The sequence below is a fragment of the Terrapene carolina genome, unplaced genomic scaffold (assembly GCF_002925995.2).
Source record: "Terrapene carolina triunguis isolate 2854851 unplaced genomic scaffold, T_m_triunguis-2.0 Scaffold88, whole genome shotgun sequence".
Taxonomy (NCBI): domain Eukaryota; kingdom Metazoa; phylum Chordata; order Testudines; family Emydidae; genus Terrapene; species Terrapene triunguis.
Window position 1 is genome coordinate 44,316,939 of NW_020664439.1, and position 16,210 is coordinate 44,333,148.

The following is a 16,210-nucleotide window of genomic DNA, read 5'->3' on the forward strand; positions in this document are numbered from 1 at the left end:
CTGCTCCCGTCTGCAGATCTGCAGGCGGGGTTGCTGGTGTCTGCGCGTTAGTGGCGCTGGCACTGTAGCCATTGGGTGCCGGGTGCGGCTGGCCCCACCGCGGGTGCTGCCGCAGAGATGATGGAGCATCCAGCAAGGTACCGCGGACGCTCTGGATGCAAACCGAGGCCTGGCGGCAGCGAGATGAAGACTCATTCTCGCCCGGCCGGCGCAGACAAATCAATCCCAAGGCAGGCAAGGGTGGGGGCAAGGAGGAGGAGGCCCCTGTGTTTTTTTCCCCCGTGGATTCCTGCTTCCATGAGTGGATCTCTCTGGAGGGGCATAGTGGGAAACATTCTGGTTCTCTGTAAGTAAATAGGTTGTCTGGTAGCCGTGGGGGGGTCCCGGGATATTAGAGAGGCAAGGTGGGTGAGGTAATATCTTGTATAAGCCAATTTCTGTCTCTCTCACCAACTAAAGTTGGTCCAATAAAAGCTATTACTTGACCCACCTTGTAAATCAATAGGGCTAGTTGTAAATATGAGGCAAAGGGCATGTTACAGAAATAGCCGGGATAATGATCTTTAAGCAATTAATAAGAGAGGGTGGTGGATGTTACTGCATATGATAGGGTTATGGTCCATTGCACCAGTACATTTTTCTGGCTGCAGTATGATTTAAACTGACCTCTTCATAGTGACTTGTTTTTTAAATCAACAACTATGGAGATCTAAAATGTAATGCCATGGGACAAGGTGACTTCAATGCAAGCAGTTTTATGGATGAATTTGCTATTAGAACCTGAAAGAGTTAACAGTCTGAAATGCACAGCAGCACAAAGCATTTCTTTATAAATAAATGTATAGGCAGGCATGTAATCTAATGTAAATACATTTTAATGCTTGTGCACATTTGTAATGAAGATGAATAGTACTTGTGTGGGAGAGAAAATTATCTTTAAGAACAGGCTTTTTTCATAGTGTCTGTGGGTGCTGTAGAGAAGACTGACAATATCTTGTGCTAGATTTGTAGAGATGCACGCTGTATGTCCTATGGGTTTTGAAACTAGCATACTAATATGTAAAATTGTGCAATCAAGAAAATAGAGCTCTAGGTGTTTGATATTGAAACATTTTTGAAAAACTTTTTTAATTTGCTAGAATCAAATGACTGATGTCTAGCAATTAAGATTACATAGGATAGAAATACTTGAAAATTATAAGTGAGGGAGATGTTATAGTGGCCCTTCTGCATGGAGTCACTTTAGTCTCATGGATACTTTAGGATATCCTTTAACTAGCTCAGCAAGCGGTTCATGTGCTCTTGGATCAGTTCTCCACAAGGCACTGTGGAGTAGTTTGGTCACATGTTATAATAAGATTTCAAAATTGCTACCCAAGACCTTTGGTTAAAAAGCTTCCTATAAATCATGTAGGGTTGTTTAGGGCGTAGGATATATGTTTTACAGTGGGATTTTAATTCTCTTTAGATTTTTCTGAGGTGAAAATACAACTGTAAACCCTGGCGTTTACGGAAGGAGAGGATGAAAGACATCGACCTAGGAAAAGAGTATGTTATACCCAGTCCTGGGTATAGAAATGTGAGGGAGAGAGCTGGCTCGGAGCAGGAAGGTTTGAAATTCCAGCAAGCTAAATATAAGGTTAGTTTCTCTTTTTCACTCTCCATGTCTGTGTGTGGCTGCTTAATAAATTACATATAGCAACCCCTATTTTGCAATGCCAGCTTTGTCCAGGTTTGTTACCTTGAAGGTCAATGATGGGCATTCTGCCTCTTGCATAGGAGAGGTCATTGGATGGCATGCTGTACATATATTAACCTCTAGTGCAAAATTGCACTAGTGGGGGAGACTAGTGCTTAACACATGCTCAAAACTGAAATAGATGTTTTCAAGAGTATTAAATAAACTAAACTGAATTATGCCAACTAGTCTGACAAAGACAACATTTTCTGATGCACATTTATGGGGCTATCTATATAATTGTGGTGATATAAAGCCAAGAGAAATCTGTAAGCACAGGTCCGATTTAGCCATTGGGATGATGCTTCTGAACACACAAGCAACAGAAATGGCATGAAAACATAAAGAGCTCTTTGCTAATCATGCCCCAGTCAGAGCTAGCAGCTTAAAGACATTCTTAATCATGCATTGCGTTTTTCAGGATTATTTTCCTGAAGCAGATGTTTAACTTGCCTTAGGAGTAGGAATTGTTTGTACTTAGCGGGATGAATTAGAATCTTATTATATCCGTATACCACTATATATATCTAGTTCTTTACTCTTTAGTGCTGATTGTGTTTCCTGTGCTGGACACAGAAGTAGTTAATTGTCCCTGCCAGTTAAGAACCAAACTCTGGCATTGGCACTGCCATTCAGCTGCTGTGCTAGTCTTCTCCAATGTTATCAGGACTCGTGAGTTTATGATGGGTTAATAAGAATGGAGTTATGCATATGTATAGCTAGCTGGTAATTGTAACAGGAACATAAATGCTGCAAGACAAATCGGTGTACAGAAAAAAAACTACTCAATAAATCTTGACAATCATGATCCACTTTTGTGAAAGGTTTCAGAGTAGCAGCCGTGTTAGTCTGTATCCGCAAAAAGAACAGGAGTACTTGTGGCACCTTAGAGACTAACAAATTTATTAGAGCATAAGCTTTCGTGGGCTACAACCCACTTCTTCGGATGCATATAGAGTGAAGAAAAAAAAAAAAAAAACTTTTGTGAAAGGTGTAGCTCAGAACCAGTTATTTATGCCAATTCAAGTTAGATTAGGGATGTTTACTATGACTACTGACACTTGAAATCTATTGGGGCATATCTTTTTCACAAGAACTTTTTTTTTTAATCTAAATGCTAAGGAAGTAAATACTAGTTTAAACAACGAATAAAATAAGTGATTAATACTGCAAACATGTCTTGCTTATATTTGGATTCTCTATTATTTGTATATGCACACAATATGAAACTCTAGTAAACATGCTAATTTGTCAGAATTCATAGTAAACACCCTACAAAGATCACCTGTCTGAAATCCCCAGTATGAAAAATAGGTTCGTCACTTTTATAGACTTTTCTCATGCAAAAAAAAAAAAAAAGTTTGGTTTTTAAAGCAAGTACTGTATTGAGAATGTTGTTGTAAAGGCTAATATTAAATGTCAGATAATCGTACTTTACATGTAAAAACACAGTTCAGATCAATGGCAATAAAGTTCCTTTTTTGGCAGTTGGTTTTAATCCTGGCTAAAGCATTGCACTACTAGAGGCTGAAATGTTATCGAATGGTCTGTTCTGCAGTGGGGCAGAATGCTGAGTGCTGTGTATACTTGCATTCTCTGCAGTTTTCTTAGTTTCTGCACAGTCTCTGTGACTCAGCATAATATCGATAACAGACATTGTTCAGGGCAAGTCAGAACATCTGACTTCTGCTTTAATGCAGGCAGTGACACTGAAGCAGGGCTCCTCTGAAGTCATGGTGCAGCTTCTTAGCAGCATTGATTACGTTATTATGATTGGCTTACAACCAATATACATTATCCAGTAGCAACTCTTCACTGTTGAATTGGTGGTGACAACAGTGTTACCATTGGTGGGCAGCCTTGTTTCTTTCCTAGCCAATGGGTTTTTAGTCCAGCTGTAGCCATATTAGGATGGTTCTTCTGATTGGCCTGCATCCTAAGAACAGCCTATTAAAGCTGCTGTTTACCTCCAAGTGAGCTGCAGTTAGCCCAGTACACCTTGTACTGATTGTGGTGTTGTGCTTCAAATTATTCTCTTGGAACCCCTGAGAAGAAATAAGCTTCATGGTCATTTGCTTTGAAATTCACTTTGAGCTACAGTTCAGGATCTTTGGAGATGCACCTCTCTACCTGGTCCCAACTAAGGAGTTCCCTGCTGTGGATGGTCAGGAAAGGCCATGCACCCTCTGAGTGTTTGGAACTTGAGGGGTGCCTGCTGTGTGGAACACTCTGTACCTTTGTCAGCCATAAGTGTGGAATTCTGAGTGGAAGGCTGAGAACTGAGAACAAAGATGGGATGAATAGTCCAGGGCTCCAGGCTGGACAGGGAGCAGTAGGACTGGGTGTGTGTGTGTGTGTGTGTGTGTGTATATATATAAATAAATAAAATATATATATATATATATAATTTATTAAAAAAAAAAAGTCAAATGGTTAACAGAGAAGGACAAAACAGGAAGGGCTAGGATTATAAAAAAAAAAATAAATAAAAATCAGAAAACAGGTAAGTCTCAAAGAGGGGACAATAAGATTTAGAAAGGGCTGGTGTAGAACAATTTTGTGTGTGTGTGTGTGTGTGTGTGTAAGTAAAAATAAAAAAACCAACCCTCATCAGGTTTATTTTTTAATATCAAGTGGTTGCTTGTCTGTCATTGTTACTCTTTTTTAGAGTGAGAGTGCATACGCGCACACAGATTGCCTAGCACAGTGGAGCCTGGTCAATAGTGCCCAGAAGACCCAATCAGATAGTACAAATAAATAATGTGAGGGTCCTGGCAGAGAGCACTCAAACAATCTTGGTCAGTGTTATTAAATGTAGAACAAACAACATGTACGGAACACTTTTTTTTTTTTTTAACTAAGCAATGTCAATTTATTTGACTACATTGCTAAATGTAGCTAATGCTAGCTGGATTGCTAAATGTTTGTAGTTTTGTTGTTCCTAATTACAACACAGCTGTAAACGTATGTTGTGTGAAACTAGAGTTTCTGTTCAACGAAGTTGCCGCTACAAAGATCTGAAATGAAAATGCTGAAATGTGGTGGTTCAGAGCTGTACTGCATTGAAACCGAGCCTCAAATGTACCACAATACACATGTTGCAAAGTCTGCTGCCAGAGAAGTGTTTGCACAGCTTTTATTCGGAGAAGAAGATGGGGGGTGTTCATTTCCTCCTGTCCAGGCAGAGGGTATTGAAGGCACGTGCCTCCTCTCATCCTGAGGGGGTGTCATCTTCATTGACTCTCATAAGTAGTGGGGACCTGCAAAGTAATGAGTAATGACACTGGCCTCCTTTTGTAAAGTGCTTTGAGATCCATAGATGAAAAATGCAATGTAAGAACTAGATGGTGGCATGAATGTATGTATTTATTTTTTTATTAGTCACTGGGTTCTCATGCTTCCAGGCAAGGCTGCAGCTGCACCAGACCAGATTTGCCTCTGAGTGTGTCTTTCAAGTCCTGGCTTCTGTATTTCTCCATGTGCTAAAAACTGCTTTTAAGAAGCAGTAGTTATGCACATCCTACTTAATAAATTGAGATCAGCAAAAGTTCACTTGTCTCCTAAATAAGACCTTCCATGGGCAAAAGGATGGTGTATGAGCCATTGTACAGCCAAGACCCAGGGGCTACTGGTGGATGTCATGTCAATCCCGGGTCGCTCTCCAATCCTGAGTGTGTGTGAAGATTCTGTGTCATTTTGTCCTAGGGAGTTCCCATTCGGATGCTCTTATTCCATCTCCTCCCAGGGCCTGGCACTGTGGCCACCAATCTTCTATCAAAAGAAGGCTAAAAGGGCTAATCTTAAATCTATAGGGATGGCTGGTAGGGGGTAAGTATAGTATTTGCTGAGTGAGTTGCTCCTTTCACAAAAGCGAAGGTTATCATGCTCACAGCACTACCAGATCTTGGCTGTGTGGACAAAAAGAGATTCTTTTTAAGAACAACATGGTATTTATCTCAAACAGGATTCCTGAAATATTAACTCCCAGTGCCCTGTCATACAGGTAAGACTAATCCCCAAGGTTTCCTGCTACCTGATGGAGGCATTGTCATAGAAACTTGGACCTGTGAAAAGTGTTTTGGGAACCTAAAAATTAAAAGAAATATAAATAAGAAATGAAAGTCTTATTGAAGCAAGGTGGATAAGTGTTTGTAATAACGAATTATACATGTGCTTTTGCCACACTGGATTTTTAAAAGCCATGTTGTAGAAGAGACTGTAATATTCTATTTTGTAAGATGCATTAAACACTTCTCTTTGCTCCTGTATAAGGAGATGCTGTGCTAATTAGCACCATGATGCTTCACAATGTTTAATTTCCAGATGAAGGATGCTGCTTTCTGGCGCTAACAAATATAAAGGTAGTTGGAGGGTTCCACAAACAATCACTTTACTGATGCTAAAAAGCCAACATGTCTTACCAGATATAATATATCCTGGATGTTTTAAAACATCCCATTAATATCTCACTAGAATTTTAATACATGAGTTAGTATCCTTTGTTCTCAAACTTCTTAACCATGTACTTTAAAGTATATCAGAGACTGCATTGCTTATCTTCCCTTAGCTGGGACCTTATTGGGAATTGTGTCCATGAAATCCACTGCAAAAAGAGACATGTTATAAGGAATGGAAATAATTTTACATTTCAGAAAAGCTTTAAGGGCAATGGTAGGAAGCAATTTATCAGGAAGGCCTAAAAACCAAAAGCATTTTGGAATAGTGATATGTAATACTCCTGGAAATTCCTGAGTTTGAGTTGTCATTAATTAATTTTTGAAGCAGTAATTTATTTGTGTGTGTGTGTATGTGTAATCTCTTAAAATTTGTCTTCCCCCCCCCCCCCCCCAACACACTCTTCTCAGGCGTAGGGTACACAACAAATGGGAATGTGCTTCCCAGTGTGGCTAGACGGACACTAAGCTCTGCTTCAGTTAACATATTAAAAATATCCTGATATTAGGGACTTTGTCTTATATAGGCAACCTATTTATCCTCCCACCCTGGTCCCATTCTGATTGGTCACCCTAGTTTAAAAATAGCAGCATGGTAGTGACTCGGGCTGGTCACTGTAGTACATACCCAGAGGGTGGCTAGCCTGAGCCACTGCTGCCACGGTCACTCTGCGACCTGTAGTATGCTCACTCAAGTAGAGCTAGTGTGTCTCTGTTGACCTGTGCTGGGAGGCATGCTCCCAGCTGCCATGCAGACATACCCTTAAGCTCTTTGCCACGGGACCTGGATGTGACTGCCTCTCAAACATGGCACAAACACTGGTGGTTAGTGCTGTACCCACATTGATTTCTTTTTGATCAGAGTGACTCATCAATAGAACCTGCTAAAAATATGCAGGTAAAATCCATGTTGCCGAGTTGGAGTGGGTGGAGCCCTAGAAATTCTCTCTTCAACCTTTTCCCATTCTCCCTATTCTTACCCAGGATTCCTTCCTGAATGCTCTGTTGGGTGAAGGCAGTTTGGCTAGGTAGACAAATATGCAGGCCTGCAGGGATAGCACTGAACATCTGTAAGGCTTAAAGGTCTCGAGGGCTGGGATTCAGCACCACATTTTTAGGTCCTGAAACAGACAAAGATCCTGCCTACCCTAGGGAAACTCCTAAAATTTCTCATTGTTGCTGACACCATTCACCTCCACCATGGGGCTGGTCAGTAGTATTGGGAGCCTGAGTGTAGACTGGCCACTGGCTGTTGCCAGCCAAAGTGTTATCTCAGACCTACTCTGAGCATAAAGCTGATCAGCAATCGGCACAATTGCTATTAGACATTAGCAAGACTCCTATTACATACTCTAGGAGCCCTACAAATGAATCTCACTGAGATTCAGGTGCTGGGGGGAAAAAACGACCAAAATCTGTGGAAAATACTGATACACACATTTTCCAGATAATCTTTGAAATACTCAAGCACTCTTTAAAACAGTCTCTGTTCCCATGTAGTCAGTGGACTCAAATGGGCTTTAGAATTTGTTCTGAGCTGGCAGTTTTTATATCTGAAGACGTTCCTATGTGGCTTTATTTGTAGGTGATGTTTGAAGCTAATCCTGGTGGATTAGCTGTAGAAATAGGGTGAAATGCCATTGGTGCCATTTATCAAGTATGACATACTTGGCACAAAGTTCTGAATTTGTTTGCTTAATTGCTGCCCAAGTGAGCAGATCCATCAACATTTGGCTGCGGTGGAGGCGATATACAGGAGCACAGTAAACGTGGCTGTGTTTACATGTATGCTTTTTGAAAACTTGTTGATAACAGTCTGTTCTGCTACTCTTACAACTGTGCTCACCAGCTTGAGGCATTTGTTTGCACATGTAAAATCTCTCACCACATTGGAGGGTATCTTTGCATTAACTTGATGCATTTAGCAAGTTCAGATCTAAACTGTTCTAGTATTTGGCAGTTTTACCTTCTCTTTATCTGCTACAACTTAAGTAGAGTAGAAGTCTGATTCTGGTCACTGTCTCATAGTTCAGTTTACTACAGCTAACATAGAAGAAAAACTGCATACAAGGTACACCGTCTCCAAATCCTGCAGCCAGAAATCTTAGACTTCACATCTCATACTGTAGTAATTAAATTTCTGGGTGCTGGAAATTAATGAATGAATTTGTTTTCATTCTGCACTTGGAGATTCTGCCACTGCAAGGAACCATTCGTTTATCAAAGCATGCGGTAGGATACTGGGAGATCTAAGGGTATGTCTATCTGCAGTTAAACACCCAAGGCTGGCCCATGTCAGCTGGCTCAGGCTGTGGGGCTGTAAAATTGCGGCGTAGACATTTTGGGCTTGGACTGGAGGGTCGCAGGTTCCCAGGGCTCGGGCTCCGGCCTGAACCCAAATATCTAGACAGTATTTGGTCCTGCCATGCGGGCAGGGGACTGGACTCGATGACCTCTCGAGGTCCCTTCCAGTCCTTGAATCTATGAATCTACACTGCAGTTTTACAGCCCAAGACCTGCAAGCCCCAGTCAGCTGGCTCTGGTCAGCTGCGGGTGTTTAATTGCAGTGTATACATACCCTAAGAGTTTATCAGAGTGTTAACTTTCATCCATGAGTGGAAAAACACTCATTCTTAAAAAACTCATCTTTGCTTCTGCCAAGCACTTAGCCTACACCTCATGTATTGGAGGAGAAATTCCACTTTTGTGCTGTTTCTGGTCTGCTAATGCTGAGAGTAAATTGCTGTAGTAGAGGAGTGCTGGTCCAGCAATTCCTTCTGCTGGACTCCCATTGCTCCATGAAACTGTGCCCATGTCCTGTAGACTGAGGGAGCAGCGTATTGACCGGAGGGAGTAGATTGGTTCTGCCATTATGGTAGTTGCATATGTTGTGCTGTCTTGCTATAGGAGGCAGGGGAGAAGAGAGCAGAGAAGGAACAGTTAGTCAGTGAAAGTGAGGTACAGAGACAAGGCAAGAGGTAAGATGACAGACATTGGGAAGTATTTTGGGTTGTATCTGACAGTGGGAGACCAAGAAGATGAACTCTGAAGGAATAACTTGGAGGGGATAGTGGTTCTAAAAATCCAGTTTGACTGCCCTGTAGTGGAGCTTCTGCACTACTGTCGGGAACTGGATTACAGTTCATTTATTAGAACGTCAGTTCTTACTAGAACAAGCATGCACAGGGGAAGCCTGTCACTGACAGTGCGTGTGTCAGGGGTAGAGAAAGTGGTTTCTGCGGTCAAGAGGAGGGAAATAGGAGATAATAACAATACCATCTGTTTTCTTCAGCTTTCTTTTCTTAAAGCTCTGAGCGTTCCTCTCCCCTCTGAGAGAACTATCCTACCAGCCTCTGAGCAGTTACACGAACCTAGGAGGACCTATGGTGTGGATCTCTAAGGCAGGGGTGGCCAACCTGAGCCTGAGAAGGAGCCAGAATTTACCAATGTACATTGCCAAAGAGCCAAAGTAATATGTCAGCAGCCCCCCATCCACTCCCCAGCACCTCCCACCTGCCGGCAGCCCCCACCAATCAGCGCCTACTCCCCCCCACCCACTGCAATCAGCTGTTTGACGTGCGCAGGAGGCTGTGGGTGGGAGGGGGAGGAGCGAGGGCATGGCAGGCTCAGGGGAAGGGGCAGGGGCCTTGGGGGAAGGGGTGGAGTGGGGACAGGGCTTGGAGCAGAGCAGGGGGTTGAGCAGTGAGCACCCCCCAGCACATTGGAAAGATAGCATCTCTAGCTCCAGCCCCAGAATCAGTGCCTAGGTAAGGAGCTGCATATTAACCTCTGAAGAGCCACATGCGGCTCAGGAGCAACAGGTTGGCCACCCCTGCTCTAAGGTAGAGGCAAGTTGGGAATGAGGGCAAGATTATTCAGTTTAGATATTTGTATTGGCTCAACAAAAACATGCAACAGACTAAGACACAAACCCTCTCCCCCCCACCTTTCTGGATACTCTCTCATGCACTCACCTGTCATATGATACATGGACACAACAGGCTTTAAGAACATGAAGTAGAATTTTTTTTAAATTCTTTTTTTTTCCCCTTAAAAATACCAAGGCTACCAATGCTGCCTTTGCTGGAGGACTGACTGGATGTCTTGAGTGTGATTTCTGGGAGTGCTCTCGTCTTTGATTGCAGCATTCTAACTCCTTCATATTCATTAGAGATGTTCTCTCTCAAAAGTGTTCGCTACTCATTAAGTTTAAATAGATCTTAACAAAAACATTACCTAAAGCCCATCCCCTGAAGTGCTCAACATTGACTCTTGACTTGTTCATTAGTTCTGCAGTCACAAACTGATGACACCATCTTCTAGTGTAGATTAAAAAAAGAAATCAAAGATCAGAAACTCTCAGGCCTTCTAAACTCTTCATAAAGATTCAAAAATGTGTTCATAATAGGTCACTGTTAAGTCCATAGTATGTCTCTAAAAAGAGTTTAAGCCTATTATGATTTTTTTTTTTTGGGGGGGGAAGCAGATCAATAATTACCCTTTACTTCCCCATATGCCATAGAGCTTCAGCAGGGAAGGGAATGGATCCAACGCACACAGCTGTAGGCAAAAATTCCCCCACAGTCCCACTCAAGCAAAGAAGACATTGCATCTGTCTCTTCCCGAGGTAGATAGCTCAGTGTAGGCGCAAATGAGGTTATTCACAAAGTAACGAGAAAATGTTATAATGGGGAAGAAATTGATTCTGTAACAGTCTAGACAGCCAGTTTACCCAGATTATCCATGGCCTGGAATAGGTCTGCTGTTTGGGTCTTTACAGCTGCTGTTCTGCAGATAAAGAAACTCCTTTCCCTTCATCTGAACCACAGCATAAGACACTGATGCATGTGGTCAGATTTGCCCCTAGTCTTCTGCCTAGCAGTGCTCTGTGCCCCCTCCCCCCAAATTTATAATTTACTTTTTAAAAGCTGATTAGCTGTTCCTACTGTGCCAAGTCTTCCCACATGGCCTCTGGTTCTAACACAGAGCTGGAGTGTGTGCCCTACATATAGTGAAGAATCCTATCCAAGCAGTGCCTCCAGCGTTTTTGCAACTGTAAGCCACATTAGCCTGAACTACAGACACAGTTGGACAAGGCAGAAACTTTAATACTTGAACTGCAGGAATGTTGTAGGTACCTTAGGTAAGTGCTGTTGTGAAAGTTCCTGGCCACCTGTGTTAGATGATGTGATCCTCTTTATTCTGGTGCAGTGGTTCTCAAACTTTTTTTTTTCCCATGGACCACTTGAAAATTGCTGAGGGTCTCAGCGGACCACTTAACGATCTTTCCAAATGTTGTTTGTGCCATTAGCTAAGTATTGTAAAGCACTTTGGATAAAAGCGCTATATTAAAAAAAACTGCACGGCCCCACTAATTAGGTGGGTGGCCCTTCGTTCTCTTGTGCGCGCCTGGGCAGCCGCACACCTTAGAGGGAACTCCGCGGACCACAGTTTGAGAATCTTTGTTCTGGAGTGTTTACTTCTATGAGACTATTTCCAGGCTTCTGCAGTGAAGAGCTGATCCATCTTTCTCATGTTCCAGTGAGAAAAGCTGCATTAATAGTGTCACGCTGTCTAGTAGCTCACAACTGAGAGTGCCAATCTCAGATCTCACTATCAGAAAACAGGGCAGACAGTCCAAACTGGAGCTATATTCTATAATTAGATTTCACCAAGGCAGTAACAAATGTGTACTCCTGGATTACTATATTAGTTTTACCATGGAGTCACAAACAGTTCTTGTAGGGTCTCCAGCACATCTTGCTGCCCAGACAAGCTACGCTTCATGATGATAGGTTATTAAAACCAAAAATCACCTTACATTATGTAGCCTATAGAATTAACCTACTTGCATGCATATATATATATAATTTTTTTTCCTTATAGTTTAAGTATTTGTTTTATTGTAATTATATTAAAATAAGTTTGGATGTAATGCAAGGGACCTACAGGCCATATCCTGTATGTTGAGCCAAGGCAAAGTTAGCATATCTATGACTGGGACCTTTCACCCAGATAGCAAAGTTGGCTTGCATATGTCTGGCACCTTTCACCCAGATAGCAAGTCAACACCCACACATATGTATAAGACCGTTCACCTAGATAGATAATGGTAGAATGGCATAGAGGGTTTCCAAGTCTGTACCCTCAGACTTAACAGGTAAATCACAAGGAAAGAACCAAAACAATCAGGAGAACAAAAATAACGTGTGTGTATGATCTGTCATTAATATGTACATGTCATCAATACGTACAAACACACTAGCCTATGGAGTAAGTGTACCCTAACATTTTTGTGGGTGAGGAATGAAGTTTGGGCATAAGAGGAAGGATTTCAGGCACCTGTGCCCTATAAAAGAGGTGACCCACCTTGCTAGAGTAGACTAGGAGGCTGTACTTGTTGTTCTTAAACTTTCTAAATTCCAAGGGGACTAGGCGAAGCTTGGTTTCCCTAAGCTTTTGTTCTTAGTTTTGTTTATTAGGTTTTAATTTTAAGTTTGTTAGGTAAGTAAACTCTTAAGTTAGCTTCGATAGCTCTTAGCTCTAGCTTTTAAGTGTTGCATCTCTCACTCAAGAATTGATGAACCTGAACCACCAGAAGCGAGGCTGAACCTGATGGTGAGCGACACAGGACATCAAGGAGTATATTAACCAAGGCTTTGTAGCGTATAATACCATATGTATCTTTTGAATAGCAGTAATACAATTGTAACTTTGTAACTCTGATTATTTTACCATTTAATTACTACTTCATTTATCTTAATAAAAAGTCTTTAAGGCTATATCTGTCTCCGTGTGAGCTTCCTGTCATACCCCTGAGGGTCCTTTGTAAATTCTCTGGAGTCTGATTCGGGACAAGAACCTTCTTATCTTCTGATCAAACAGATTGGCAAGCCTAAAACCCATGCTATCCAAATTAATATTATTAACCTCCTAAATCAGGTAACAATTAGGTTACTCCCAATCCCAAAGGATTGGCCACTTACTCCAGGTCAATGGATACTCTCAATCTTGCACCAAAAACAAAGCTGGCAGCCAATTTCTCTAATAAACTAACTTAAAGGTCCATTCTATGCATCTGATGAAGTGAGCTGTAGCCTACAAAAGTTTATGCTCAAATAAATGTGTTAGTCTCTAAGGTGCCACAGGTACTCCTGTTCTTTTTGCGGATACAGACTAACACGGCTGCTACTCTGAAGAAAAAATGAGTTAGTGAGAGGTTAAAGCAGGTAAAATACATTAAAAGGTGAGTCCAAGGTTGTAAATCCAAAGTGATAGCAGAGATGTAGTGATCTGCTAGTTTTCCCTAAGAGTCTGAGTTACCCAAAATAACCTTTGGGGATCTCTGTCTTGCATCTGGAATGCTCTCTGAAAGTGTCCAAACAGCTCAGAGAGACCGGATCATTCCCTGGATCCATTCTTACAGCTGTTTTCCCTGGAAAACAATCTAGCAAGTGTTTTCATCACAGCATGGGCTTTTCCTTTGACTAAACGCACACTGGGTCTGTGTGGATTTCGGACTGTCAAACCCAATGACTCATGCTTTTGAAGTTAGCATGCATCTTCATTTACAATTCCAAAGCTTCAAACCCAAACCCAGTGATGGGCAATCCAATTACAGAGATCTACACAATGTTTTTAGTTACAGCAATCCAAACAATCTTTCATTAGTTTTCATGAAGCTTACACATAAAGTAAATTCTTATCTTAACACTAACCTATACTTTTGATCTAGGTTTAATAAAGTATGGGATATATGTGATGTGATAATAAACAGATTATAGGCAAGTGAAGACAAGAACATTAACATTTATTTGATATTCACACACAAGTGAATTGGCCTATGGATTTGATTTGAGCTGGCCTGTTGGCATCACAAATAGGACTGTCAGATTGCATAGTGAAGCACTCCATTTTGAAAATGCAGGTTGTTCTATGTACAAACTTAACTCTTCCTCTTTGCACATATGTATTATTGCCACATTCTTTAGTTACACAATCACACGCTACTACTCAAATACAATGCATCAGCCCTTGCACAACTGCCAAGGTTTTTGCTGGTTTGCAGCTAAACATTCACACACAATACAACCTTCCTTAGTTGCATCTCTCAAGTTTAGCAAAAAATCTAATCTGTATGTCCAGCTTGGTGACTTCCTTTTCTCCTGGAAGCTAATAACTTAGTCAAATCAAACCACTTTCCTACAGAAGAAGGCAGGAGTACTGCTGCTCAGTGAGAGATGTTACCCATACCAAATTGAAATGTTCAACCCACAGCGATTTCGACGATAGTGGTACAAAAGAGTTGCTAGCATTCTTGTATAACAGGATAAACTTCCTTACTCTCTCTGTGCCAAAAAATGGCGGAACTGATTTTGCTCAAACTTGCAAGGGTAGTGAAACCAGCCAGATACTCTATGAAATTTCAGCCTGGAAACTGAAAGTTAGTTGATGGAAAGTGGGTTACAATGGAAACAGTTATGCAATCTTAACTATAGTTGCTGCTCTCCTACTATGATATGCCCTAGTGGTTAAGTTTAAATATTAAAACTTGATTTATGCAAATTATTGGAGGGGACATAAAATGGAAATATAAATGTTCGGTTTCAGAGCTAAGATGTAGCTTCAAATGCTGTTTTGGGGGTTGTTCCATAAAATAAAATGCTTCCCACCAGTAATCTTTGATTGGGGAAAAGAGCTGGTCCACATCTTCCTCTCTTCCCCCGTCCATTTTTTTTTTTTTTTTAAAGACCTGGAACTTTAAAAATATTACTCATCTGTGAGGCCTGTGTATTTTTTCTTTGTATCCGTGTAGCATAAATTAGTGATATAGTGAATAGTTTTGTAATGGATAAGTCCGGTGTCAAAATATTTATTTAAAAAAAATTCCACCTGTCTCTGATTATGTATGTAATGGCCAGGGCCTAGGTATGTATTTATACTTGTGGTTTAAACACCCCATAGAAAGCAGTTAATATTTAAAGGCCATTTCTAAACACACTCCACTCACGATAAAAACTGGTCAGACATATTACAGCTTTAACTCACTCCCAGATTCCTAGCTAGTATGATGTGAAAAATCATTTGTAGACTCCTGCAGTACCTATGTATAGAGTGGGTGTGTTAACCTTAACCTGCATTTACATGTTCTTAGTTTAACACTGGGTGTGTATGGTTTTGTAGCGTAAGCTTCCACTTAGCCTGGCTCAGAAAATGAGCACCCACATGTAGGAAGAGGCTTTGTGTAGTGATGGTGATCCCCAAATCGCATGTACTGGCAGTGTGTGGGATTATAGAGGGTGATTGGATTTTCAATAGCTGTGTCTTGGGGGAGCTTCAAGGCAAATCAGAGCACGTTTCTCAAAAGTTAATCCTTTCTAAAGTCACTCACTTGGGGCTTGGGTAGAAAAGTCCTATTTGTCTCTGAATTGAGATGGGTGGTGATGCAGGGAGGAGCTGTTTTTCATTTCTCCTGAGATGGAGCAGCTCAAACTAGGAGGGACCCTGAAAATTTCATGCACTCTTCTATTACATGTCAATAGCAAGGAAGTGAAGTGAAAACCTGTGTAACCAAAGCTGCACCTGTCAGAGGAATTGCAGGTTATATGACTGTGATGATGCCTAGGACAAAACAAATCAAGGAATGAAAGTCTGTCTCCTCCCTTTTCATACATACGCATTAGATGAATGTGTTTCTGTGAACTACCAAAAACATGCAAACATTAAACTCACACCCATTGTGTCGCAGCACCTTGCTGTGAATGAACTGTGGGTTGATGGGGGAGTATATGTACTTGAGTGGCTAAATCGCATGGGGAAAGGGGGAAGAAGAGGGAAGAAATTGAAAACAGAATTATTTTAAAAGTGCCTCTCCTTTTTCCCACTGGGGCACTTGGAAGTGGGCTATACAGCACATTGATGTTTTTACAAATATATAATTAAATACTAAGTATGCAATGAGCCTGTTGAAACCATCCTGTTTTTATAGCTACAGCGTAGATACTCAGAAGAAAATTGG

At 41.3% G+C, this 16,210-nt stretch overlaps 1 protein-coding gene across 4 annotated transcripts in view; it reads left to right on the forward strand.

The window, feature by feature from the left end:
• Positions 1-325: 325 nt before the first annotated feature.
• Positions 326-16,210, forward strand: part of ABCC5 (ATP binding cassette subfamily C member 5) — a 62,961-nt gene continuing 47,076 nt past the window's right edge. For 2 of the 4 annotated variants that reach the window (XM_026650095.1, XM_026650096.1), the window contains exons 1-2: positions 326-346; positions 1,469-1,639. In XM_026650095.1, coding sequence (XP_026505880.1) covers positions 1,523-1,639 — 117 coding nt within the window. In that variant the 5' untranslated portion in view covers positions 326-346; positions 1,469-1,522. The remainder of the gene's footprint in view (positions 347-1,468; positions 1,640-16,210) is intronic. The other 2 variants (XM_026650098.1, XM_026650097.1) reach the window with 1 other exon arrangement.